Below are 27966 nucleotides of genomic sequence, written 5' to 3'. Positions count from 1 at the left end.
CCTAAATAAAGAGTCAAAATGTGAGAGTGTGTGTCTCTCAAAAAATCAATGTCAGACCAGAGGGTTAATTTTCTTATCACCTTAAAATGTTATATTTCCCTGAAATAATAATAATATTTAAAAGGGAAGAGAGACCAATATTTCTTGGATCTTTCCTCGATCGTTCATTGTGCATGGGCCAGGAGGAGAGAGGTCCCTCCTCTCTTTCAACTACATATAACACATGTGGGCCTGTCTGTACTGTTAGTGGGCGTCTGAGTCTTGCACGTAGGTCGGGAATTCTGCATTTTCATCCCACTCAATAACTGACTGAACTCAGCTGCCGTATTTGCGAAAGAGGCAAGCGACAAGCGATTGGCTTGCGTAATCCTCACAGTCTATCGTCAATCAAGAACATAGACATATGTGTATATATGTCTATGGTTAAGAACCCCCACTGAACTGTATAAGAACCGCTCCCCCCGTCAGCGCAGAACAGCCATACGAGCGTGGGAATTGTACTTTCTCGGAGAGCGTCCGTGTGTTATAGTGCACCTCCGGGACAGATGGCGATAGAGGACTGTTTGTACTGGGGTATTTGTAGAGGCCTTCACTGTCAGCGAAAGCCTCGTTGTTTGTTTTAAGACACGAATTTGAGATCAGCCAGCGAGAAATGTTTGGCAGATGTGGACCATGATAACTTGCAATGGTGAGTAAATGACTTTCTCAGTAGCGAACAAGTAATTTTGCAGATTGCCATCTAGCTTGCCCAACTAACGACGCCGCGAAGCTGTTTATTCGCCAAACTGTAGGATTTCCATGCTTCCATCTTAGCTAGCTTTCTATTCTAGTGTTTACACGTCAAGCAGAAGAGACGGCAATACGCTATGAAAGAACCGAATAAACACAGACATCAGCTCTGATAAATGGAAGGATGTCTGTTAAATAGCCAAGCAACTTGTTTAGATGGAATAACAAGCGGAGAAACGTTTGGAATCGAATTTGTCATTGTGGATTTTACAAGATGATTCCATGTTACTGCTGTTCTCGTACAAGTTAGTAGGCTTGGCGTATATTTTAGATTAAGCAATGAGGCTACATTAGCAAAACAAAAGTTGACACATTGCGTTGAAAATGTGTGTCCTATTTGTGCACATGGTGGCGATAAAGTCTCTGTTGGGGTTATGCGTTCGCTGGTGTAAAGCGCTGTGATTACAGTCCAGTGAACGGTCGCTGCGTACGTTTTCTGTGCACCAGAACTGCAAACTTATGCCGAGGAAGCAGTGTTGGTTTGGAACGGAAATCTCTGGAAATTGTCACAAGTGATTTTTCAAAATAAAAATCAAGACAATATTATAATGAAAATGCGAAAGTGACTAGACTAATTACAATGCACTAGTGCCGCTCAAAGCAGTATGGTCGCGACTGCCTACGATGTAGGTTTTACATACGCTTATTTTTGTAGGCCTAACATTTGTTACCAAGGCGTATTGAATAGCTTAATGAGTTCGTTAAATCTGTCGCTCTAACACATCCTAAAATAGATTTAACAGCTAGTTTGCTTTCGAGCTGGGTCATAAAATTTGGTTTCGCATAATGTCCGCCTTTGGCTTGGATATTCATGTAAATGTACCTGTCTTCTCTCCATATAGATATTTCTATCCTCAGTCTTCAGAAACCCCTCTCTCCATGACCGACTGTCTCCTCTCACCCTTCCTTCCCTTTATAAGATTAGTTGATTCCAGAGCTCACAAAATAAACTATCCAACCATAATCTGTGCTTCACTCTTAAGAGCTTTAAGCCCCGCCTCTTCAGGTGAAGACTCAAGACAGAGCCTGTGATGGACAGCACAGATGACACAGGGCTGGAGTTCAGATCCACTCTGATTAAAAGTGAAGACATAGAGGAGGGTATAGAGAGAAAGAATGTATATGGGATGAGCAGGGAGGAAGAACTCATTCTCTCCAACATAAAGGAAGAGGAGGAGGAAGGTTGGCAGAGGCAGAGTGGGGAGGTGAAGAGGGAGGCTGGTGTGAAAGATGAAGAGGGGGATGAAATGGAACAAACCTCTAAAACTGGCAGAGGGCTGACAAAAAGGACATCAAACTGCAAGCAACAGGAAGAGGAGGGCTCATCATGTTTGGTCACTTCCTGTCTGCTCAAGCAGCCTAGAATGCCCTCCCTTGGATCTCCCATTATCTCCTTCAGTAAAGGTAATGTAGCTGAAGAATCACTTCCTGTTTTATTCTTTGTTGGATTTTTTTATTGTAATATTGTGTCCAATCAGTAAACTACTGCGGATGTGTGTATTATCATTGGTATATGATATATGTATCAACATTGGTATATGATGCATGTATTATCATTGGTGTATGATCTGCGTATTATGATTGGTATATGATAAATGTCTTATCATTGGTATATTATACATGTATTATCATTAGTATATGCTGTATGTATTATCAGTAATTTCCATAAGCACAGAATTGTACTGCTTTTCCTGTTCTTTTAATGGCACCTCTGGTATGTCATGTAAAAAGAAAAACTTTTTTTTCGACTTCAATGTTTCTAACTTTATTACCTTTGAAATCCATTGAAAATGTCACTATATTAAAAATCTGTTTATATCTGGTCTTTGCTACCTACAGGAGAGTCTGAGGTGTTTGCCTGCTCCCAGTGCCCATTCATTCACATGGAAGAAGCGAAGCTTCACCAGCACATTGAGAAGGTTCACCCAGAGGAGCACAGCAGGATTCTGAGGTCTGGAGGAAATGGAGCAGAGGACCCACTGCCTCCCAGCAGCACACATGAGCACCCCACACCCCCTAAAACACTCCCCACCCCGACACAGTCCCACACAGGCACTCCAGGGGCCCACACCTGCTCCCACTGTGGGAAGAGCTTCAGATCTAAATCACGTCTGACGACACACGAGCGGATTCATACAGGAGAGCGCCCGTACCACTGCTCCCAGTGTGGGAAGGGTTTCAGATCTGTATCGCACGTGAGAGTTCATGAGCGAATTCATACACCAGAACTCCCGTACAACTGCTCTCAGTGTGGGAAGAGCTTCAGGTTCAAATCGCGCTTGACGGTACACCAGCATATCCACACAGGAGAGTGCCCGTACCACTGCTCCACGTGTGAGAAGAGTTTCGAAACAAAGTCACGTCTGACCACGCACGAGCGAACCCATTCATTGGTGGAGAACCCATACCACTGCCCTCAGTGTAGCAAGAGCTTCAGGTTTTTATCACACCTGAGAGAACATGTGAGGATCCACACCGGAGAGCGCCCGTACCGCTGCTCTGAGTGTGGGAAGACCTTCACCCACTCCAATGCTTTTAACAGACACAAGCGGATTCATACAGGGGAGCGCCCCTACCACTGCTCCCAGTGTGGGGAGAGCTTCACTCATTCAGGGAGTCTGACAGAGCACATGCGTCGTCATACGGGAGAGCGACCATTCCACTGCTCCCTGTGTGGACAAACCTTTAGTCATTCCAGCAGTCTGAAGTCACACGAGCGTCGTCATACGGGAGAGCGCCCGTACCACTGCACCCAGTGTGAACAGACCTTCAATCATGCCAGCAGTCTGAAGTCACACCAGCGTCGCCATACGGGAGAGCGCCCATACCAGTGCACCCAGTGTGAGAAGAGCTTCAGGTTTGCATCGGACCTGACAGTACACCAGCGAATTCATACAGGAGAGCGTCCGTACCAGTGCTCCCAGTGTGGGGAGACCTTCAGCCATTCCAGCAGTCTGTCATCACACCAGCGTCGTCATACAGGAGAGCGCCCGTACCACTGCTCCAAATGCGAGAAGACCTTCAGATTTGCGTCAAACCTAACAGCTCACCAGCACATTCATACAGGGGAGCACCCATAACTCTGTGCCCAGTGTGGGAAGAGCTTCACATGTAAATCAAACATGAATGTACACCAGAACACCCTTACAGGAGAGTGCATTGTGTTAACAGAGCTTCACTGAATAAAGTAGTCAGACGTCACACTGACAAATTCCAAAAGTGGAGAGCGTGTATGTGGATTTAAAAACATTTCAGAACTTCTGGTCCATCCCCAGAAAACTCTGGAGAGACTAATGTGAGATTCTGACTTAGTGCTGTCATCAGCGTTCCCATTGTTTGAGTTAAGGTTGAATCTGGTCTTTTTTTAATTACATTTTTAGTATTCAGTGAAAAAGGAAAAGTATTAAGTACAAAGATGTTAAGTACGCTTGGAGACAAATGAACTTGGTCCTTGACTCTTTTTTACAAAGTCTGACTCTAAAGCACTTTGATATCCATGAAAGGAACTTCACAAATGTTATTTATTTTGTTGACCACTGTGAATTTGGTGGGATTAGACACATGCACATCTGTCATTCACTATTTGTACAATGGTGTTCATTTTTCTGGGGACTGAAGTAATTTCAGTATGAAAGTTTAGTGACTAAAGATGGGGAGGAAGAAAACTTCTGTGGCTCACAAGAGCATGAAATATTCAGTTGGTGTCAGTTGTCCATTTGAATAAAATGCTGTAATGGTTGGTGATGTCTGGGGCTGGAGGGTTATTGCATTTGGGCCGCTGAATTGTCTCAGCTGTATGACGTGGCTTTCCTCCATTTTAAGGACTCAAGGACCTCTGAACTGTTTGTCCGTGTTTATGGAGATTATACAGTATTTCTACATGTTATGATCCGTTGATATGGCTGGATGTTTTCTTATTTAAATTCAAGTTAAACCCTCTGCTTGAGTGGAGAAGGGCAGCACCACACCTCGGATTTATTCTAGAACATTCCGTGTACATACCCAGTTCTGGAAGTTCCAAGGCAACATGCTAGTCCCACACTGGTCTGTTGGTGTGGAAAGTTCAGATCGTCAGATTAAAACGGTGAGCGCTTATGTTGTAAAACTTAAAAATTCACTGTTGGGAGTGATTTTGATTTGAGCTTGTTAAAGACTGAAGTGCAAATATAATTATAATTTGTTTTTGATGAAATATGTACTGTTGCATATTCTCTTACCTATGTATGCAGTCGTCTAAAGTGCTCAGTAGGTTCCCTTGTGTGTGCAGTAAAGTTGTGTATCTGCACTGGTCTTACTGGTTAAGAGTATAGAGTGGTACTCTTTCTCACTGGCCCAGGGGTTTAGTGTAATTCTGTTATACGAGTTAAATTCACAAGCAGTGTATCTGGGGCTTTCACTGTACACCTCCAGTAGTTCCCCTAATAGAGTTTGAACAGAGGGAGAGAGATCAAGTACAACAAAACTTTAAAAAACAAAAAACTGACAGAGGGCTGGAAAAAATTCCCTGGCAAGCAACAGGAGGGTGGCCATTTCTGGTAGCTTCCTGTCAACTCAAACGGCCTGGAGCAGTGGCTCTCACACTCAGTCCTGGGGGACCACTGTGTACGCTGGTTTTCAACCTCAACTGCAATCCCAGAATTTTAACAAGCTGTTAATTTTTCTTAATTAGATGCTTTACACGTTTTAGAGACTGCGGTCCCCAGTCTTGATCTACTAATAAACCACACAAGTCTTTGCTAAGCACCTTGATTAGTAGAATCGGGTGTGTGTACCCACGCTGGCCCTTTATGGATAAGACTGGGGACCACTGGCCTAGAGTATGATCATCTCCAGGAAAGGAAATGCAGATGTGTTCTCTTGGAGCGTTGTTGATATAGTATCTAAATTGTGTCGCTAATGATCCTACAGGAATTATCAGTGAGGCAGAAATATGTTTCACTCTGTGACAAAATCAGAGAAGGTTAACGTATCAAAAATGGAAGCATTTGTTTATATTATCCAACCATTACGGTACCTTGGCTAGGCTCTTATTGTTGCTGCCTTTTTTTTTTCAGTGTTCGGATTTGTCTGATTTTCCAAGTGTACATGTTCTGCTGTAGTAATAGCGCAGTCTACATTAAACGATTTGATAAAGTTAGTCATCATTTCGGATGTATAAGTTAATTCCATGCTTGAGCGATATTTCTCCCAAGTGCAGTCGAAGCGAGTGAGCGTAATTCGCTCCGTAGCGGTAGATGGCGATAGAGGGGAATGGGACGGGGACTGGTGTGTCTGTAGATGCTTTCGCTGCCAGTTACTGTTCGATCCTCGTCATTTATTTTCAGACTGGGCAGCTGAGATCAGGTTGCGGAAATTCGGAAAGTGGTTTAGGCAGTTTTACAGTGATGCGCTGCACAATCAGTATATGTACACAATACAAAAACTCCTGCTTCACGAATACCCACTGCTAAAGTGCCGAGCACCGACATTACACCATTAATAAACTAAGAAGCCGACGTTTACTTGGTAAGTGCCCATTTAACCTACCCAAAGCCATTGTCGTTTAGAATTAACTTTGTAATATTTAGTCTATTTCTAGCCTAATTATTGTGGCTTTTTATGTGTCACGTGGTTTCCCATGTACTCAGTTGGCCCAGGTTTACTGTCTCAAGTACGCTTTTGTGTGCCTGTCGAGCCAGCAGCTAAAACGGAAACTGATTAAAGCGACATGGCACAAGAACCCGTGTTATCATGAATATTGGCACGACTAGGGGGTGTTGTTCGCGTCGTGTCGGCAAGCCCCTAAACGTTAACCATCCCAATATTCATGATATTCCACCGGTTTGAGTGCCATATGTCGCTTCATGTCTGTCTGGTAATTACTCGCCAAAGACGGACAACACAACTTTAAAAGCTATATTTTAAACAGCCTGCGGTGTGTCATCTCACTTTTAATTTACCAAGCAACAATTTGTTGTTTGGACTTACCGTACTTTAACTGGCAACATAGTCTACAAACTAGCTAACGTTAGTTAATTCTCTAATCAGTTTAACGCTGACGAATCAACGTTTAGCAAAGCTAAAAGGTGAAAACATGGCACACTAGAATACAAAAACGAAAACAAAAAGTCTAACTAGCTGCATGAACAATTTAAAATACAAACTATAGACTATAGGCTACCTTGTATAGATTATTTTGGACCCTGCTACTCGTTGTGGAGTTACTTAAGTCTTCATGCGTTTCGCTGGTCAAGTAGGCTACTGGTCGTTAAGCTTTTCAGTTTTCCGGAACTTTGCACTTGCTGTTCAGGCAAATTAATCAGTTGACGTTACTACATTTTAAATAGATTTATAAAACGGGTAGGACAAATCTCGCAATCTGATTGGTTAATAGCCATGTAATACTACTAACCGGTATACCACGGCTGTGTAGTCTGGTGCGTCTTTGCGGTCCTGTTTAAATTATTGGTACGCTACTAGGCAGTCTTTCAAGTCAAAATTTAAATAAAAAAAACCGTTACATCTAACGATCCTCAGTCACGAAATGGGAACATTTGAAAGTATCTGATGTGGATCAATGCGAATATACGTCAAAAAGGCGTTAACTAGCTTGGTAGAACAAAAGAGATTGACACTATTTGCAGGCAGCCGGGCGGGAACTATCTTATTTGAGATTATTCTTGTAATCAAATTAATAAAATAAAATATGTTCTGTTGTGATTGTATCAAAGCTAATGGGGTCGCGGTCCTCTGGTGTCGGGCCGAACGACACCCCTTAGCAGCGATGTAGATCTAATGACAATATGCCACTGCCGTCATGCACTATTCTTTAAATAACTTGCAATGAAACTAAGAGGATGATTTAACATTGTAATGTCACAAAATTTGCATATGATAGTGGAAACATTTATGAATGAAAGCATGGGGTAGCCGTGGTCATATTTGTTTGTGTTAAACATTGGCTAATGGGTCTCATATAGATCACTTGTAAGGTCTGATTTCATGGAATATGGCAACATATTAGAGAAGATCCATACTCAGTGTTTTTTTTTTTTTTTTTTTGAAGATGAGGCTAAAGATTAAAATACTGTATTTCAGTACATAATCTTTATCTTTGAAAGTCTTGTGCTGGTGGCAGTCTTGTATACCTGTCCCTGAAGCTGTAACACAAGCTAATTGGAGGGGAACTACAAATCAAAGCCTCTGTTTTCTGGTAGACTAATAAGGTATTTTCTGTAAATAGTTTTATGTATAGTTTAACCTTGCTATGTGAGACATTCGGGAATCACTTCTTGCATTTAAAGTCTTTGTGAAGTGTTCATTAAAGTACTTAATGCAAATAATAAGGATTCCATTTTAATGTAAAGGGGTTTGTTTCAGTTAACTCTCTTCTCTCCTCAGAGATGACCATGACCAACTGTCTCCTCGCCATCCTTTCCCCCCTTTAGACAATTGGTGGATTCCACAGAGCTCACTGAAGAAAATATCCAATCAGAATAAGTGTATCATTCTAGGAGCTTCAAGCCCCACCTCTTCAGGTGAAGACATGAAGACAGAGCCTGCAATGGACAGCACAGATTACACAGAGGTGGAGTTTAGATCCAGTTTGATTAAAAGCGAAGAAGTAGAGGAGAGTATAGAGAGGAAGAATGGATATGGGATGAGCAGGGAGGAAGAGCTCATTCTCTCCAACATAAAGGAAGAGGAGGAGGAGGAAGGTGGGGAGAGGCAGAGTGGGGAGGTGAAGAGGGAGGATGATGTGAAAGATGAAGAGGTTGAAAGAAATGACTGGAACCCAGCATTTGAGGGTGGTGAACAGAGGGAGGGAGATTGGATGGACCAAACCCCCCAAATGGACAGAATATCAGATTTGAAGCAGGAAGAGGAGAGCTTGCCATCCCCCATCACTTCCTGTTTACTTGAGCCATCTAGACTGCCCACCCCTGCATCTCCTGTCAACTCCCCCAGGGCAGGAAATACAGGTGGAAAATATATGTATTTATAAGCTTATCTATACGTAATGTTTTGTAAATGTAATAGGAACTAAGGCAAAACCTTTGTATGTTCAGCTATAGTTGTAGTTGCATCAGATTCCTCATGTAGTCTGATATAGTCATAGTCAGGTTTGAAAAGGGGTAAGCTTGAGGGCGTCTGATTAACCAGCAGGGGTCACTAGTGTGCGATGAGATGGTGGGGGCCTGTTCCTGCTGTAGAACAGGGGTGGCACAGGATGGTCCTGCCAGCAGTGTCCCTTCATTAATTCCCTGTGGCCTCTCACTTGTTCTGTTGGGGAATAGAGCTGGCAAGGCTAGTGTTTTTTTTTTTCTTTGCTTGCTAGCTCAGTTGAGTTAAAGATACCCCCATCAACCACAAAGCTCCTAACCAAAAGTAACCATCACAGTACCAATCTTATTGTTATGAGTTTGATTCAGTGCAGAACAATGTCCTGAACAAGTAGACTGAGCAGCTGGAAAGTGCTTTTTGTTTTGGTTGATGGCGAGGCTGGTGATGGCAGAAAGAAGTTCAACTAAACTGGTGGCAGATGGGAGATGCACTGTGATCAGTGTTCATGTCTTGATTTGGAATAGTACTGTCCAACTGAATTTAAATTAAAACTGGCTGCTTTAGCTGTAGTTGTGAAATTGTATAACTGGTACAGGCCTACTAGTACCTTCAGCTTCAGCTGCTTTTGGTTTCCATTTGTATATTTTCTCCATTTTCACTTGTATTATAAAAATGTCCATATCAAGAAACATACTGTCTTCTCTTCCTACAGGGCAATCTGAGGCGTTTGCCTGCTCCCAGTGTGGGAAGAGCTTCAAGTCTCCGTCTTATTTGAGGGTACACAAGCGAACTCATACAGGGGAGCGCCCATACCACTGCTCCCAATGTGAGAAGAGCTTCAGGTGTAAATCCTACCTGACGGTTCACCAGCGAACTCATACAGGGGAGCGTCCGTACCACTGCTCCCAGTGTGAGAAGAGCTTCAGGTGTAAATCCTACCTGACTGTTCACCAGCGAACTCATACAGGGGAGCGCCCATACCACTGCTCCCAATGTGGGAAGAATTTCATATGTCCTTTACAGCTGATGTGTCATAAGCGAATTCATACTGGAGAGCGCCCCTACCACTGCTCCCAGTGTGGGGAGAGCTTCACACAGTCAAGCAGTCTGACAGAGCACATGCGTCGTCATACGGGAGAGCGCCCGTACCACTGCTCCCAGTGTGGACAAACCTTTAGTCATTCCAGCAGTCTCCGGTCACATGAGCGTCGTCATACGGGAGAGCGCCCGTACCACTGCACCCAGTGCGAACAGACCTTCAATCATCCCAGCAGTCTGAAGTCACACCAGCGTCGCCATACGGGAGAGCGCCCATACCAGTGCACCCAGTGTGAGAAGAGCTTCAGGTTTGCATCGGACCTGACAGTACACCAGCGAATTCATACAGGAGAGCGTCCGTACCAGTGCTCCCAGTGTGGGGAGACCTTCAGCCATTCCAGCAGTCTGTCATCACACCAGCGTCGTCATACGGGAGTGCGCCCGTACCACTGCTCCCTCTGTGAGAAGACCTTCAGATATGCGTCAAACTTAAGAGTACACCAGCGAATTCATACAGGAGAGCAGCCATAACACTTTGCCCAGTGTGGGAAGAGCTTCACATGTAAATCAAACGTGAATGCACACCAGAATATCCTTGCAGGAGAGTGCACTAAGCGTTAAGAGAGCTTCCGTGAATAAAGTAATCGGACATTACGCCAAAAAATTAAAGTGGAGAACATGTAGTTGGCTAAAAATGTGGGAAGTTTGAGAACTGCAGTACAGCTGGTACATCTCCAGAAAACTCACACTGGAGAGAGACCAAAGCAATAGTCTGTCTCTCTGCGGTAATCAGTGGCCATTGTTCTTTCCGGCCTTTTTGTTTTTAATTACACTTTTAATATACAGGGAAAAAAAAGCATTCAGTGAAAAAGGAAAAGTATTAAGTGCACAGATGTTGAGTACACTTGAAGACAAATTAACTTGGTCCTTGACTCATTTCACAAACAGTCTGACTCTAAAGCACTTCGATATCCATGAAAGGAACTTCACAGATGTTAATTATTTCATTGACCACCGTGAATTTGGTTGAATTACAAACATGCACATCTGTCATTCACTATTTGTACGACGGTGTTGATTTATTTGGTGAATGAAATCATTTCAATATGAAAGTTTAGTGACTAAAGATGGGGAGGAAGAAAACTCCCATGACACACAAGAACATGAAATAAATTGTTGTCGTGTTTGGAGACATTAGGGGTTGGAGGGGTTATGTATTTGGTCCACTGTGCGTGTGTGTGTGTGTGTGTTGTAGGAACAGATTATGTCTCAACTGTATGACATGGCTGCATTTTAAGGACACAAGGACCATAAATGAACCATGTATCAGTATTTATATAGAGAGATATTTATACATCGATTCATGTGGCTGGATACGTTTCTGTTGAAAGTCAAGTTAAATCCTTTGCTTGAGTGGACAAGGGCTGTGCCACACCTGGGATGTATTCTAGAACATTCTAGTACACACCCGGTTCTGAAACTTAAAAGGCAACGTGCTTTTGACTTTGACGTAGTATCACACTGCTCTATTGGTATGGAACGCTCATTATCTTGGCATATTAACACGGTCAGTGCTTGTTGTGAACCTTGGAAATTTACCGTTGGGTTTGATTTTCATTTGAGCCTGTAAAGACCGGAATTAAAACATGTATGTTTGTATTGATTAAATATGTACTGTTGCGTATTTGTTCTGCCTTGCCCGTGTGTGCGGTTGTTAAGAGTCTCCATCAGAATCCCTTGTGTATGCAGTGAACTTCAATATCTGCGCTGGTCCTGCTGGTTAAGAATACAGAGAGGGGTTGTTTCTCATTAGAACAGTGGTTTAGTGGAACTCAGTGTTAAATTAATTAAATTCACAGGTTCCCAAATTCGTATTCTCACTGCCTGCCTGCCTCCGGGCACCCCTTTTAGATTTGCACAAAAAGATATTTCCGTTAACTTTCTCTTTTGTACTCGCGCTATGACCGACAGTTTCCTCTCATTCCTGGCAGGTAGGTGGCGATACAGGGAAATCGGATGGGACTTGTGTTGCTGTAGTTGCCTTCGCTATCATAGATCCTCGTCGTCGTTTATTTTCAAACAGCTTTCTTTGGGAATTAAGTGTTTAGCTTGCTAAAGTACAAAGCACATATAGACCTATTCGACTATTTAATGACGAATAAGCCTACGTTTACTAGGTAAGTGTCCATTTAGCCAAGCCCAAGTTATTATTTTGAATGGACTAATGTTTTCGTTTTTTGCGTGAGCTTTTACTGGAAGCTTTTTCCGTGTCTCACAGTTTGCCCTTCTAAATAGTGGTTTTAATGCACCGATTTTCTAGCTCATATGCGTAGTTTTGAGGGTGATCTAACCAGCAACTGATGGGACACCGATTTTTAATCAGGTCTACACATTTTCAAATAAAGTAGCTCCCAATTAAGTAGAGTCGTGATACAAGTTGGAAATAAGCCTTGGTCAGGGGACAGTGCCTTAGCGTATTGTAATAATGACAGTTTAATTAAACTTGCGAAGACTTTACTGATTAAAACGGTGGTATTCAAACTCGTTCCTGGCGACCCTCTGTATGCTGATTTTCTTTCCTTTGCGTAAACTCACAAGATGGTTGACCTTTTATTCCTAGACCATCGCAACAGATGAAGCTCCATGTAGCTCCTGCTACCCGTCAGTGCTCTGCTTAAACAACATTTTCACCAATGTATATGCCAGCCCCATTTGCCAATCAGACCCACGACTGTACTACCTGTAACAGGGGTTATCTTTTCAAAATATAAAGACCTGACACGAAGTTCGCTCTCTGCAGTCACCAGATTCTCAGTTCTATCTAAATACAGTGAGTGGTCTCCGGGGTCATTTGGATTCCATCTTGTGATCAATTATTTGGCTTTCCCTGACTGCATTTAGAACAGATTCACACTCAACGTCTTTACTCAGAGAATCAACTGTTTCCGTATACTGTCTTCATCGATGAAAGTCTCTCCCAAAAGAAGCGACTTCGTAGGCTACTCGGCTCCATTCATTTCAGTTTGCCCCCATGCATTTACTTTGTTGGATTTCTTTTTTATGTTTATAAATCACATCTATATCATAAATGAGCAACACTGCATTGTTCTGTGCGGTCTACCAGAGGCAATTGGGGACCATTAAGCACACTTACATACTGTTAATATCTTGAGCATTTGGCATAAATCTTAGTATTTATTCCTTTATAATCAGTGTCCTAGGTATATATTAAACCAAAGGTAACGGTTTCACAGGTGCTAATAAGTTAACAGAACACAAGCGTTAAAGTCAATGCAAATATTAGTTTTCTTTTAAAATATAAACCGGTCTCTTAACATCCCCCCCCCACCGAGAAAGTCTTCACTCCTTGATCGTCTCCTCTACCTCCTTTCCTCCATTTTGAAGATTGGTGGATTCCACAGAGCCCACTGAAGCAAATATCCAATCATAATCTGCTTCACTCTAAAATGGACAGCACAGATTACACAGGGATGGAGCTGAGATCCACTTCAATTAAAAGTGAAGAGACAGAGGAGAGTATAGAGAGGAAGAATGGATATGGGATGAGCAGGGAGGAAGAACTCATTCTCTCCAACATAAAGGAAGAGAAGAAGGAGGAAGGTGGGGAGAGGAAGATTGAGGTGAAGAGGGAGGATGGTGTGAAAGATGAAGAAGTTGAGGCTTTTGACTGGAAACAAGGAGAAAATAAGGATGAACAGAGGGAAGGAGATGAAATAACACAGACCATGGATCTGGATCATGGAAGTGGATGTCCGGTCATCTCCGTCCAAAAAGGAAATCCAGGTAAAGATTTCCTGTTTCAGCACTGTTGATCAAATGTAATGTCTCGTTGGTGAACTAGTATGCTTTTATACGGTATCAATGGAACTGGAGTTTGGTTGCTAGCTTTGCCACAGTCGGTTTGTGTTTTGATATCACAGTTTTACCAAATTAGCCATCCGGCTGTAATGTTTTCCATTCAGTTAAGGAGGTCCATGCGGGTATTGCAAGTTCATGTGCTTTATTCAATTGGCAAAGAAAAAATTAAAAAGGAATAGGGAATTGTTAGCTTAACTGGGTAAAAATGAAACCACATTGTAGTCGATCCTTCTGTTTTTGGTGTATTTTGGTGGCTCTGGGCTAGTGGGTTAGCTAGCACTAAGAGTAAATACCTCTGGAATCATTTGTTTCATTTTAAATGGATGCTTATGTCACTAAAATCATGGCGTATATTTAGTTTTGTAGAGCAGCTGTTGCAGAAATGAAACTTCTGCTTGTTTTAATATAAATATTTAAGGCATTTTAGCATGGGCTCAACATGTCAAACGCTTCCCAAAATTTTGCATGGGACATTTATTATTCAGTACTCCTTATTTATGAGCGTAATGTACAATAATAAAAATATATTGAGAATGCATGTAGACGCTCAGTGATATAAAACCATGCCCTCTGCTGTGGAGTCAAAGCCATTGTTACTGTCCTCCTCCGAAATATTCACTCAGACTAGTGGTTTCCTCCAAGGCATCCATGTGCGGAACCTTCTGTTTAGACATAGTCATAGACATTTCAGAATTAAATTTTGTTGCAGTGCCAACCTTTTTAGGTATAAATTCATGACGTTCTCAGTGTGTGTAATGAAAAGTTAAGGTTTGTTTAGGCAGGAGAAACAATGCATGTCCTTTTATGCAAGTTTAACAACCTAGACGCTGTTAGAATGATATTGCATCCCATTAGTTGTAGTTGTCGCAGCATTTCCCATCTTTTTCTCCTACAGGAAAGTCTGAGGTGTTTTCCTGCTCCCAGTGCCCATTCATTCACATGGAAGAAGCAAAGCTTCACCAGCACATTGAGAAGGTTCACCCAAAGGAGCACAGCAGGATTCTGAGGTCTGGAGGAAACGGAGCAGAGGACCCACTGCCTCCCAGCAGCACACATGAGCACCCCACACCCCCTAAAACACTCCCCACCCTGACACAGTCCCACACAGGCACTCCAGGGGCCCACACCTGCTCCCACTGTGGAAAGACCTTCAGATATAAATCACGTCTGACGACACACGAGCGAAACCATACAGGAGAGCGCCCGTACCACTGCTCCCAGTGTGGGAAGAGCTTCAAGAGTTCATCGCACTTGACAACGCACCTGCGATCCCATATAATGGAGCGTCCGTTCCACTGCTCCCTGTGCGAGAAGAGCTTTAAATGTAGTTCTCACCTTGCGGAACACCAGCAGACCCACAGGGGGGAACGACCGCACCTCTGTTCCCGGTGTGGGAAGAGCTTCAGGTACAAGTCGGGCCTAGCGGTACACCAGCGGGTTCATACAGGGGAGCGCCCGTACCACTGCTCCGAGTGTTTAAGGAGCTTTAAATGTAGTTCTGAGCTGAAGGAACACCACCGGACCCACGGCGGGGAACGACCGCACCTCTGTTCCCAGTGTGGGAAGAGCTTCAGGTGCAAGTCGTACCTGGCGGTACACCAGCGGGTTCATACGGGGGAGCGCCCGTACCCATGCCCCCAGTGTGGGAGGAGCTTCATATGTCTTGGGCAGCTGACGCGTCATCAGCAGTCTCACCGGGCCGCGCACCCGTACCACTGCTCAGCCTGCGGAAAGACCTTCAGATTGGCCAAGCATCTCAGAATGCACCAGAGGATACACACAGGAGATCACCCGTTCCACTGCTTCCAGTGTGGCCAGGGCTTCAAAGAGGCTCCAGCTCTGATTGGGCACCAGCAGAACTGTACAGAAATGTTCCCGCTGTGTTAGAGTGGAAAGAGCTTCACTCAGTCCAGCCAGCTGACGACCCATCAGTGATATTGCATAGGAGAGCTCAGTCCAGCCAGCTGACGACCCATCAGTGATATTGTATAGGAGAGCTCAGTTACACAGCTGACGACCCATCAGTGGTATTGCATAAGAGAGCTCAGTCACACAGCTGATGACCCCTCAGTGATATTGCATAAGAGAGCTCAGTCACACAGCTGATGACCCCTCAGTAATATTGCATAGGAGAGCAAAGTCATACAGTGATACTGTATTTGAAAGCTACATCATACTTCAGTGATATTGCATACGAGCGTTGCACATCAAGGCTTGGATGTGCACACTACATTGCAACAATGTATTGCTACAGTTAATCTGAAAACACTGTCCCTGCATGATTCTAATAAAATCATGTTTTGATTGCTGTGTGAACACGAGATTGGGTTGCTGCTTGGATTACTGGACAGCAGTGCAGAGACATAGCACAGTCACGTGGGAAGTGCTGTTTGCACTGTACAGAGTACAGCAGTTGCGACATTGGATGGGACATATGTGGGTTCTGGCTCCCGTAGGGGTGCAGGGTAATGAGTGAGCGTATAGGTCTGCTGTGTGGTGAAATGTTCAAGGAAATGGGCTTGTATCTGAAAGGTTGCAGGTTTCATTCCCAACCAGGGCTGCAGTTGTACCCTTTACACAAGGTACGAGAGAAGTGTGTGGGTAAAAGCCTCCCAGTTTTGAAGGGCAGTTTAAATCAGTCTGTGACGGGGATTGTTATGTGAAACTCCACTTTCTCCATAATGAAATTTGCCTTTAATCCGGAAAGCCGTACGGTTTGTGTTCTGTGTTACGGCAGATGCGCTTGGCCTGGTGTCAAACATTGTGCCGTTCACCACTTCTCAGAGAAACGGTGTTATAAGGGCTGGGAAATGAGAAATGAGGTTTATGCTCACTGTTATGTAAGCCTGCATACTACCAGGTTTTGCAACATCCACCCATCTATACCTGCTTGTTCCTGGTCAGGGTCCCTAGAAGTGCTGGATACACGTCTTGCCACGTGCATCTCTTTGGACTATGGGAGGACATGCAGAAAGGTCCCGGTCAGGATTCAAACCCAAGGCCTTCCTGCTGTGGGGCAGAAAGTGCTGCCAACTGATGGATTTAGGTTTTATAAGTAAAGAAATACATATACAGGCATATATGATTACAGTCGTTTATTACTCTATAAGGTCATTCTTAGTGATGGTCGTGAGTTAAATTTTTATTAAACTTCATTATAATTTATTGTTATATTTTGCGACTGGGGTGTGGCCTCAGGATCGCACTCCAGCCCAGTTGATGGCGGTAATGCGCCAGAATGTTCGTTGTCAACCGCCAATAAAAACAAAGAAAAGAAACGGAGGAAGTAAGGGAAGAATCAATCGGCATTATGATAGCTGTTTTCAGTTGGACAGAATCACTGAATGAATTCGTTTCTAGCTCACTAAGGGAGATGCAAATCTAACTAAACTACTCAGTGAACTGCCAGCCGATGGTGTGAACCTCTTTTTTCGTTTTCAGAGCTTCGTGATGTTAGCCCACAGAGCTGACCAGCAGGCTGCACGTTTGTGTTTGGCTACCTTGTTTTGTTTTTAACCAAAACAATCGGAAACCACTTAGCTCGTCACACGCTCCTCGGATCCTAATCTTTAGCTTTCCGGGGGAAGGTATTGCAATATAGCTCGCTGTATATTGAGTTAATGACGGTTACATTTAAATATAATTGAGACGGTACGTTGCACAGTGCCTGTTAAGGATCGATATTGGCCTGATAAACTGAAAAGTTGTTAGCGCTACCAAGTTAGCGAACAAAAAGCCATAATCGTTCGTGCATGAAGTAATGTTATTGTCCTTGTTGAAATAAGTCTTCTTGACGTTTTTTCAAGTTAGCACTTTCCACGGCGTATCTTGGCAGCAAAAAAAATCGCAGCAGAGAATTTTTTTACAGAACTCTTTTTAAAATCACCATTGTTTGTTCTCCTTCCATTATAATGTTGTAGAGCATTTTGACTCCGGGATAGACTAGGCATTCATTATATGACGTGTGTGCTTGGAAAGTGAACGTGCATAACCAGCAAAAATAGAGTAGTCATCCCTGTGCATTGGCATGGAAATGTGTGCATTGGAAAGATCACGTTAGCTAAAACTGCTGGGTGTCCTATGGACTATCTGATTTAAACGCTAGACTGTGATGACATCTTTAAACTGAACAATTGAATTATTTTATTGTTCATTTTTTCTCAGCCATTTATACAGTCAAGAGTAAGATGATTACGTACTCAAATCAATGCCCAATTTAAACACTAAGTTGACTTCAGAACCCACTATTGTTAATATTTTCAGTACTGCTGTTTAAGTGAACCCCTTTAACGAATTAAATTCACATGCAGAGGTCTCTGTCACCACTGTATTTACACATGCTAGTAGGTCTGGCCTGTTTCTGTTCCATTTATCTTCTCAAACTCCATGACAGACTGCTTTCCATCACTCCATTGAGAAGATTGGTGGATTCTACAGAGCTCACTAAAGATAATATCCAACCAGAATCAGTGCTTCGCTCTTAAGCCCCGCCTCTTCAGGTGAAGACATGAAGACAGAACCTGCGATGGAAAGCACAGATTACCTGGGGGTGGAGTCGAGATCCAGTTTAATTAAAAGTGAAGACGTAGAGGAGAGTATAGAAGAGAAGAATGGATATGGGATGAACAGGGAAGAACTCATTCTCTCCAACATAAAGGAAGAGGAGGAGGAAGGTGGGGAGAGGCAGAGTGGGGAGGTGAAGAGGGAGGCTGGTGTGAAAGAGGAAGAGGGGGATGAAATGGAACAAACCTCTAAAACCGGCAGAGGGTTGAAAAAAAGGACATCAAACTGCAAGAAACAGGAAGAGGGGGGCTCATCATGTTTGGTCACTTCCTGTCTGCTCAAGCAGCCTAGAGTGCCCTCCCTTGGATCTCCCGTTATCTCCTTCAGTAAAGGTAATGTAGCTGAAGAATCACTTCCTGTTTTATTCTTTGTTGGATTTTTTGTTGTAATATTGTGTCCAATCAGTAAACTACTGCGGATGTGTGTATTATCATTGGTATATGATATGTATCAACATTGGTATATGATGCATGTATTATCATTGGTGTATGATATGCATATTATGATTGGTATATGATAAATGTATTATCATTGGTATATGATATATGTATCATTGGTATATGATGCATGTATTATCATTAGTATATGCGTTTATGATATGTATAGATAAATGTCTTTCATTATAATGCTAATTACATTGGATATTATACATGTATTATCATTGTTATCTTATGTATATCAGTATTTCCATAAGCACAGAATGTACTGTTCTGTTCTTTTAATGGACTCTGTATTCAGTAAAAGAAAAACTTTTTTTTTTTCGACTTCAATGTTTTTAACTTTATTACCTCTGAAATCCTTTGAAAATGTCACTATATTAAAAATCTGTTTATATCTGGTCTTTGCTACCTACAGGAGAGTCTGAGGTGTTTGTCTGCTCCCAGTCCCCATTCATTCACATGGAAGAAGCGAAGCTTCACCAGCACATTGAGAAGGTTCACCCAGAGGAGCACAGCAGCATTCTGAGGTCTGGAGGAAACGGAGCAGAGGACCCACTGCCTCCCAGCAGCACACATCAGCACCCCACACCCCCTAAAACACTCCCCACCCCGACACAGTCCCACACTGGCACTCCAGGGGCCCACACCTGCCCTCTATGTGGAAGAAGCTTCAAATCTGCATCAAACCTGGCAACACACCAGAAAATCCACACGGGGGAGCGCCCGCACCAGTGCGCCCAGTGCGGGAAGAGCTTCACCTGTAAGTCACACCTAACCATACACCAGCGCAGCCACACGGGGGAGCGCCCGTACCAGTGCTCCCAGTGCGGGAAGAGCTTCAAGTCCACCACGCAGTTCAAACATCATCAGCGAACTCACACGGGAGAGCGCCCGTTCCAGTGCCCCACGTGCGGGGACCGCTTCACTCAGCCGAGCAGCCTGCGGACGCACCAGCGGACTCACGCCGCCGAGTGCCTGTACCACTGCGCCCAGTGTGGGCGGAGCTTCCGGCACGCCGGCAGCCTGGCGGTGCACCGGCGCGTGCACACAGGCGAACGGCCCTACCGCTGCTCCCGGTGCGGGAAGAGCTACAGCCAGCTGATCAGCCTGACCGTGCACCGGCGGACCCACGCCGGGGAGCTCCCGCACCCCTGCGTCCGGTGCGGGACGGGTTTCGAGTCTGCGGCGAAACTGGCGAGGCACCAGGAGGCTCACGCCGGGGAGCGCCCGTACCCCTGCTCCCGCTGCCAGAAGAGCTTCAGGTGCGCGCGCGTCCTGAAGGCGCACCTGAGGATCCACACGGGCGAGCGGCCGTTCCACTGCTCCCACTGCGGGAAGAGCTACAGGTGTGCGGCGTACCTGAGGGTACACCTGAGGGTCCACACCGGCGCTTTCCCCTTCCACTGCTTCGGGTGTGGGCAGGGCTTCAGGGAGTCACAGGTGCTGATCGAGCACCAGCAGAACTGTACAAAGTAATCCCCCCGGGACCAAGAGTGGAAAGAGCTTCACTCAGGTCCAGCCAGCTGATGAGCCATCATTAATCATGATTTTTGGTGGCTATTTTTGTTAAAACACATCGTTTTTAATTTAAATCCAACATTCATGTTTTTTTTTTTTTTTTTTTTTTTAGATCTGAATGTTCATCAATAAAACCTTTTTCCTTTTTCCAAGGCATACGATATTAATTTTATGAATGTGATGTGAACCCTACTGTATGTAGGAATACCAAATCATGACTTTGATTTTGACCCCCCAATTATAAGGATACACAGTCAGCATAACTGATTAATCTATAAATTGTGAGAATACATATCGCAGGCGATTGTACTGGAAGTTTCTAGGCCCGGTTTGAAGCCTGAGCTAAATTTGATCGATTGGGCTTTTGGCAAGCAAGGCTGTTCTACGTGTCAGAATCACCCAATTTTCTCCAGGGGTTGTGTATCCCAGCATGCATTGGGCAAAAGGCAGGAATATAGTACCTGAACTGGTTGCCAGTACACCGCAGGGCACACACCATTCACTCACACCTATGGCCAATTTAGACTCTTCAGTTAACCTGACCTGCATGCCTTTGGACTGTGGGAAGAAACCTGCAGAAGCCCACACAGACACAAGGAGAACATACAAACTCCAGGCTGGGATTTGAACCCAGGACCTTTTTACTATGAAGCAACAGTTTTTTAATTTGGGCAGTTTAAAAAAAAAAAAAAACTGCTATCTCAATGTGTGTTGTGCCAATCTTTTGATTGAGTCTCTTTATTACGATTGTAATTTTTACTTTTAGTTTATTTTACTTATTTCTTATGTACCTTATGATGTGTGCTTGAAGGGTGCTATATAAAGTTTAGTATTATTATTATGATTAGTATTATTATTATTTTTTATTAACTAATCCACTTAAATGCCTGTTTTGGAGCACAGTAACTGTAGCAGTATCAAAAGTGACATGCAGTGGGGTACTTTCATTTCTGCTGCCTACTGAATGAAAGCGGAAACTGAAACTTTCCGTTTCCACTGAACTGCGTTCGTGACAAACAGGTAAATCCGCACGTTTGACATATTTTTTTTTTTTTTGGAACAACGGCTGCCATTGGTGGTTCTGGTCTGACTCATACTGCAGACAAATGGAGCTATATAAGTCCCAGCGCCGTTCCTCAGCCTGTTCAGTGTCTGCTGGAGTCTACAGCTGTCCCCAGTGCACAGAGACCTTCAACCCAAAGCCTGTTTTAAGAAGAAAACACCATGCTGGCTGGAGTGGTGGAAAAACTGAAGAAGACTGAACTCCAAGCTGCTCTTCCTGCTCACTGTTACGCTGGACCTGGAGATGTGGCGTGTGATGTCTGCACTGGGAGAAAGCGCAAAGCTGTGAAGTCCTGTCTGGTGTGCCTGGTGTCTTACTGTGAAACTCACCTCCAGCCTCACTATGAATCGCCTGCCTTTGAGAAGCACAAACTGGTCAAAGCCACTGGAAACCTGCAGGAGAAGATCTGCTCTCATCATGACAAACTGCTGGAGGTTTACTGTCGTACCGATCAGCAGTGTATCTGTTATCTGTGTACGATGGATGAACACAGAGGCCATGATACAGTCTCAGCTGCAGCAGAAAGGACTGAGAAACAGGTAAGGACTAGAGCTCTTGCACGTATGTTTTATGATTTTCATTTGTTTTAGTGTTTCATATCACAAAGCTACTTGGCCCATTTGGGCTTACACAAATTCATAAAAATCCAACCCACCATCATTTCTCCAGTATGAATCCATATTTAGGTGGGACACATAAAAGAAAAGCAAAAAGATTATCGCAATTCCTCATGTTCATTTTTGTAAAACCATCCAGGACTGGAGTTATGAGTTATGTACATAAAGGACACTGTTTTTTTTTTTCTTTTTTACAAATAAACTTTATTTCATTTGTACAAATGTTGCAGCAGTAACATACTTTAATGTGGCAATAATCACATTCTCAAGAAACAATAAAAAACTAAATCAGATAAACATCAAAAGAAAAATAAATTAAAATCAATATCGGATTAAACATCCAGGTTTGCCATGAGGCTTGTATTACCATTATTTATATCAATTTCACTTCTGCATTTTAGCTCTGTTAAAATGTTCTTGGCAACAGAATCACTAGATGCATAAAAATGATCAATTGTCATTTTCCTATATCTGTAGATTCACAAGACATATTATTAACCAAAAGAAATGGCTGCAAGTTTTGCTAAATTTTGTCCATTTGTTTGAATTGTTTTAATGTTAGATTTTCTAAAACCCTCATATCCAGAACACTGAAACAAAAAATTATTTCATTTTCAATATCTCCTTAGTCACAGAGTGTACATAACTGCTCTTTTCAGGAAGACCCCTAAATTGAGTAGGTTTTATTTTCAAATGTTTCATATATTTGAAAAAGTGCTTTCCAGGTCTGTAGTCCACAGTGACATAGCAGTAAGAGCAGGAAGTGAATCTGAGTCAGCTCTCTGTGACAGCTCTGTTCACACTCCTCACCAACCCCGCCCCCCCCCCCCTGTTCACTCCCTGAATGGGAATCAACCCATAAAATATAACTGGGAAAATAATCTGTCCACAGAAGCAGCCGGGGGAGAGAGAGAGTAAATTCCAGCAGAGAATCCAGGAGAGAGAGAAGGAGCTGCAGGATCTGAGACAGGCTGTGCAGTCACTCAAGGTGGGTACTAACCAGAGGAGAAGACAACGGCTGGCTGCTGGAAAAGCCATTTCAGGGCTCAGTCAGGGATCTCCTCCAGTCATCCAGTGAGGAGCCCAATGTTGGGCCACTTTCCAGCCCTGTGGGGCTCAATCCCACTGAACCACACTATAGGGAACAGTCTGTCTGGGGTCCCAGTAAGAGCTGAGTGAAAGGCCTAGTTAAAATGTACAGCCCTTCTCTCTCTGTGTCTCCTAACAGCGCTCTGCACAGGCAGCAGTGGAGGACAGTGAGAGGATCTTTACTGAGCTGATCCGCTCCATTGAGAGAAGGCGCTCTGAGGTGAAAGAGCTGATCAGAGACCAGGAGAAGGCTGAAGTGAGTCGGGCTGAAGGACTCCTGGAGCGACTGGAGCAGGAGATTGCTGAGCTGAGGAGGAGAGACGCTGAGCTGGAGCAGTTTTCACACACAGAGGATCACACCCATTTCCTCCAGGTAACATCACTGGCTCTCTGACAGTCTGCGCTATTTACATTTTACATACATGGTGAGGCTTTTTCCTCATTTACCAAGATCTGCTCCTGGCTTCTGCACAGGAATCTGAATTGAGACTAAGATGGTTTTCGGTCTGTTTGTCTGTCTTTCTCTGCAGAGCTGTCAGTCTCCCTGTGCCCCTCCTGGTCCTGGAGACTTACCCAGCATCACTGTCAGTCCACACATCTCTTTTGCGGCTGTGAGGAAATATGTCTCTGAGCTGAAAGAGCGACTGGAGGACGTCTGCAAGGAGGAGTTAGTCAAAATATCTTACTCAGGTGAACATCACGGACACTGATGTCATTTTAAATAGTCTATTTAAAAACATGAGTTTTCTCTCACAGATATACGTCTCCTCTTATCCCTCTCTCAATTTAAAATTTTCTATATTTCAGTTTCAAACTTCATTGGCATGATGAACAGTTCTCATATTGTCAAGCATACACAAATATTGGTCATTATAATTAAAAAGAAAAAAGAGAAAAAGAAAAAGAACTTGAAGAAAAAACTAGCACATAAAATGAATATTCACATGATCTGTTTAGGCTTCCACGGGCAGTCCCTCAGTGTCATGTCAGGTTGCAACATTTGGTGCTGCTGTACTGGTATTTCTGGTATTTATGGTCCCTAATAAGTACTGTATTGTATTCCGATTTAACAAAGCCTGCCGTGTAGGCCAACTATTTCCATAACCGGTTTGGAGTAGTGTGCTCTAATGGCAGCTTGCCATGAAAGTGGTTGTTCAAGGAAACAAATTTGGGTCGAGGACATCACAAGTCTACAACGATCTGGTCAGAACGAAGCTCTGTTTGGACTGCCTGGTCATCTCTATCTGCAGCTGAATCACCGAAGCTTGCTGTGTATCTCTTACTGCGCTGGGAAATGCCCAAAAGCTTTGCCTGTGTCATCCCTCTATACTGCAGCTGGGAAATGCACCAGAAGCGCTCTGCATAGTTAGAAGGGTTTTCCATATTTGGGCATTTGTTGTCACTGATTTGCTGCCATCTATATTCTGATTGGGTGCCTATCTATGAATATGCAAATCACTTTGGTCTGATTGGCTAATGGAACAAATACAGTAGAGTGTAGTAGAGCAGCAGAAATGTTTTAGATAAATTTTAATTAGCTCAAGTTTTAGTTTTATTTAATATATTACGGTCCCCCTCCTAAAAAATAACCTAAACTTGCCAGTACTTTTGTTTGTGAAGTTCAGTATCAGTATATGTGCTCAAATGGTTTATACTGGTGCAGAATCTGTCATCCATCAAAAGCAGAATTAGCTGGCAATGGTTTGCTAGCAGCTCTGGTTGGCGGTTTGTTAGCTATTTAGAGGGTGTCACATTGTTTTCTCCTTCACTGATTTTCTTTCTGTTTTTTTCCTTTTTTCTTTCCCTATTCTTTTGTTGAGTTGTTTTTTCCTTCATTGTTATTTTTTTGAAACAGTTGCCATTTATCCCAGTGTACATTTACAAAAATTTTAGATGCTCAGGAGCTAATGTTCTTGTTGCTGATAATCTCTTTCTCTCTCTCTCTCTCTCTTCCTCTCCAGTCAGTGTCCATGTTCTAGAGCCCCTGACCAGAGAAGACTTCATTGAATGTGAGTCACACGGTAAAATAATATTTCAAACGCTAATGCATTCTGAGGAGATTAATTCTGCAGCTATGCATTCTGGGCAGGTGCCACAACTGCTCTAGCAGCAACTAACATTTACATCCATCAATGAAGACACACACAGTGGGTGTGCAACTGTTCACTGTCCACTTTTTTCTGTTGTTGATACAATAACCAGATCCCAGTATAAACACATGCACGTTTTCCCTCGAAATGTGTGTTTCCATTAAACCGGCACATGAAACAGTTGTGCACAATGACATCACAGGCTGAAATAAAATCTGCTGCATAAAGTTTCACGGAACCTAAGGGGAAAAAATTTGAGTTTTATCACTGGAATGTTGACATGCTTGGTAATTTTGCACATGTGGATTCTCCATGCATGTAGACAAAACTCTGACCAGGCGTGTTCAGGTAGCACAGTTAGCTGCAGGGGTATAGTAGCACTAGCACGGTTAGCTTCAGCAATTTAGTAGCACTGCCACAGTTAGCTGCAGGGGTTTATTGAATATCTCAATTTACTCAACAATGAGCTCAATAAACATTCCACAGATTTTGTCTGAGATAGTCATCAGCCATTACCCCGACTGGGCCATTGACGCTTATCTCTTTAACACCTGGTACAGTTTCTAATTCCTTCACCTGCCTTCTTGTCATTCATTAATCCAACTGTTGGCTATTTCCTTGGTTGGCAGTTTTTGTCAGTTCTGTCCAGTTCATCGGAAATTCCTCTGATAACAAAGAGGTAGAGGCCTGTGGTGGGGGATGATGGGTTGTACAGCTGCTTGGAGTAATGTTTTTTATTAAACTCACCCCTGGCCAGATCTCCCCAACATATCAAGCTGAGCAAGATTTTAACAAAATAATAAATCTTCTGTAAATTTACTACAAGGACAATTTTGAACATTCATGGTAAATCTATTACAGTGAATACTTCTCTTCAAATTTTCTCCCTCAGATTCCTGTCCGCTCACACTGGACCCCAACACTGCTCACAGAAACCTCAGTCTGTCTGAGGGGAACAGAGAGGTGACCTGTGTGGAAAAGATCCAGTCATATCCTGATCATACAGAGAGATTTGACTGTTGGGAGCAAGTGCTGTGCAGAGAGGGTCTGTCTGGACGCTGTTACTGGGAGGTTGAGTGGAAAGGGAAGGGGGTTTCTATAGCAGTCTCATATAAAGAGATCAGCAGGAAAGGAGAGGGTGGTGACTGTGGGATGGGGGCCAACGCAAAGTCTTGGTCTTTGTGCTGCTCTCCCTCCAGTTACACTTTCTGGCACAATAACGGGCGCATTAAAGTTCCTCTCCCCCCCTCCTCCAGAATAGGAGTGTACCTGGATCACAGGGCAGGAACTCTGTCCTTCTACAGCGTCTCTGACACAATGACCCTCCTGCACAGAGTCCAGACCACATTCACTCAGCCCCTCTATCCTGCGTTCCGGGTGTGGTCTTGCAGCTCTTCTGTGAAACTGTGTGGTCTGGGATAAAAAGAGTGTTTAACCCAGGGGATACAGGTTTGAATCTCAGGTGAGGCATTGCCATTGCAGCCTTAAGCTGCTCAACCTGAATCGTGTCCCATGGCAGCTGTTGTTTTTCTGGAACAGTGGGAATTGTTTTGTAATTGTGGAATATCTACAACTTTATTTGTTACATGTTTTTCTGTGTAGATGTAAATAGGGACAGATTTGTAATTATTCCACTTCCTCTTCCTTTTTTTTTTTTTTACCTTTTCCACGTTTTTTCTTTTTATTTTAAAATCCAATCAGCTGACTTGTACAGTGCAGATAATCAAAGTATTTCCTGTATCATTTTAAGTTGGGTTCATGATTATTATCCTAAGAAAATACATTTTGCATACATAACTAAAGATTTCATAAACACAGACAAATATCACAGAATACCACTCCATTACACATGGGCAAAAACATAAGGTGTTTTTATTGATTCTTTTAATTTGATGAGGATATACTTCTTTTTCGCATTATCATAGACACTCTGTACTTTGAGTTTTCTTTATTAATTTAACCTGTGCTGAGGCCAGGGTAGCCCATGCATGTTGTCCATTGCAATGCTTTTAGGCCCTTGTTATGCCTCTGGCATGAGGAGCACTGCAGATTAATGTTCAGAATGTAGCACTGAGAAATAACAGAATAAAATAAAATCATGCATTTTGAAATCCAGCCTCCATCACTGAGATTGTAATAATGTCCCGCTGTTGCAATGCCCCGATCTCCACCTCTTCCTCTTCATGTCTGAGATGATGTTTTCAAAATAAGTCACCTCGTGCGTTTCCACTCTGATTGGTACCAGACATCGGATCAGCTGTTTGAATTAGCTTTACGCAAAAAAAAAAAAACAAAGGCCTCTGCATGTATCTATATGAATAAATAAATATGTGTCTTCCATGAACATAGTGGCTATAAAGGCCTAGCACACCTATGTGGAGCTTTTATCCAGCTGCTGCTTATTTTCTCTCTGTGGTCCACCGTCTCACCTGTGCTGCCTGTGCTACCTGTGCACCAGGGTCATTAAGGACCCCCTGACGTCGCAAAGTCTGGGGGGAGTTCCTCGGTATCCTGGCTAAATTTCCAACCTGGGTCCTCGAACATGCCACCTAATCATCCCCAGATTTAATTGGCTATAAAATTGGCTTTTTCTCCCTCTGTAATATAATACATTTAATTGCAATTGCATAAATTCACAAAAGGATTGTAATCCGACAAGGCACAAATCTTTTTTGACTTATACAAAGTAGTCTAACATGCAAATATATTTAAAGTAGCTTAATTAAAATTAAAAAGTAACTGAATCATGAAAGATATAATTAACTTGTGCATGCGTAGATACAGTGATATTTTTATTATTTGGGAGGGGACTTGTGTTGGTTTTTTGTTTGACTCGA

General features: G+C 43.2%; 4 protein-coding genes across 15 annotated transcripts in view; all 4 read left to right on the top strand.

Annotated features, from left to right (window-relative positions):
- Nucleotides 1-27966, top strand: part of LOC135254203 (E3 ubiquitin-protein ligase TRIM16-like) — a 105022-nt gene that overhangs the window by 40135 nt on the left and 36921 nt on the right. For 3 of the 11 annotated variants that reach the window (XM_064334269.1, XM_064334271.1, XM_064334272.1), the window contains exon 1: nt 21245-21872. The exons of 4 other annotated variants lie outside the window; for them this stretch is intronic. In XM_064334269.1, coding sequence (XP_064190339.1) covers nt 21495-21872 — 378 coding nt within the window. In that variant the 5' untranslated portion in view covers nt 21245-21494. Of the gene's footprint in view, nt 1-21244; nt 21873-22842; nt 22939-23178; nt 23413-23569; nt 23730-25000; nt 25049-26021; nt 27241-27966 lie in introns of those variants that run through there. 4 more of the 11 variants (XM_064334267.1, XM_064334255.1, XM_064334270.1 and 1 more) reach the window with 4 other exon arrangements.
- Nucleotides 458-4528, top strand: LOC135254217 (zinc finger protein 436-like). Its single transcript, XM_064334334.1, has 3 exons — nt 458-688; nt 1632-2193; nt 2629-4528. Exons 2-3 carry the CDS (start codon nt 1821-1823, stop codon nt 3867-3869), a joined length of 1614 nt encoding a protein of 537 aa, XP_064190404.1. The 5' UTR covers nt 458-688; nt 1632-1820; the 3' UTR covers nt 3870-4528.
- Nucleotides 6105-17493, top strand: LOC135254252 (zinc finger protein 883-like). Its single transcript, XM_064334412.1, has 4 exons — nt 6105-6294; nt 8170-8750; nt 9545-10399; nt 14873-17493. The coding sequence occupies exons 2-4, from the start codon at nt 8315-8317 to the stop codon at nt 15634-15636; spliced, it is 2055 nt and encodes a 684-aa protein (XP_064190482.1). The 5' UTR covers nt 6105-6294; nt 8170-8314; the 3' UTR covers nt 15637-17493.
- Nucleotides 11670-20418, top strand: LOC135254222 (zinc finger protein 501-like). 2 transcript variants are annotated; one of them, XM_064334342.1, is made up of 3 exons: nt 11670-12047; nt 13276-13674; nt 19168-20418. In XM_064334342.1, the coding sequence occupies exons 2-3, from the start codon at nt 13338-13340 to the stop codon at nt 20226-20228; spliced, it is 1398 nt and encodes a 465-aa protein (XP_064190412.1). In that variant the 5' UTR covers nt 11670-12047; nt 13276-13337; the 3' UTR covers nt 20229-20418. The 2 variants fall into 2 exon arrangements, with proteins under 2 accessions (XP_064190412.1, XP_064190411.1); XM_064334341.1 differs by lacking the exons at nt 11670-12047; nt 13276-13674 and adding an exon at nt 17584-18644.

Source organism: Anguilla rostrata, chromosome 4 (assembly GCF_018555375.3).
Source record: "Anguilla rostrata isolate EN2019 chromosome 4, ASM1855537v3, whole genome shotgun sequence".
Classification (NCBI taxonomy): Eukaryota; Metazoa; Chordata; class Actinopteri; order Anguilliformes; family Anguillidae; genus Anguilla; species Anguilla rostrata.
This window is presented reverse-complemented; position numbering and strand designations above follow the sequence as displayed.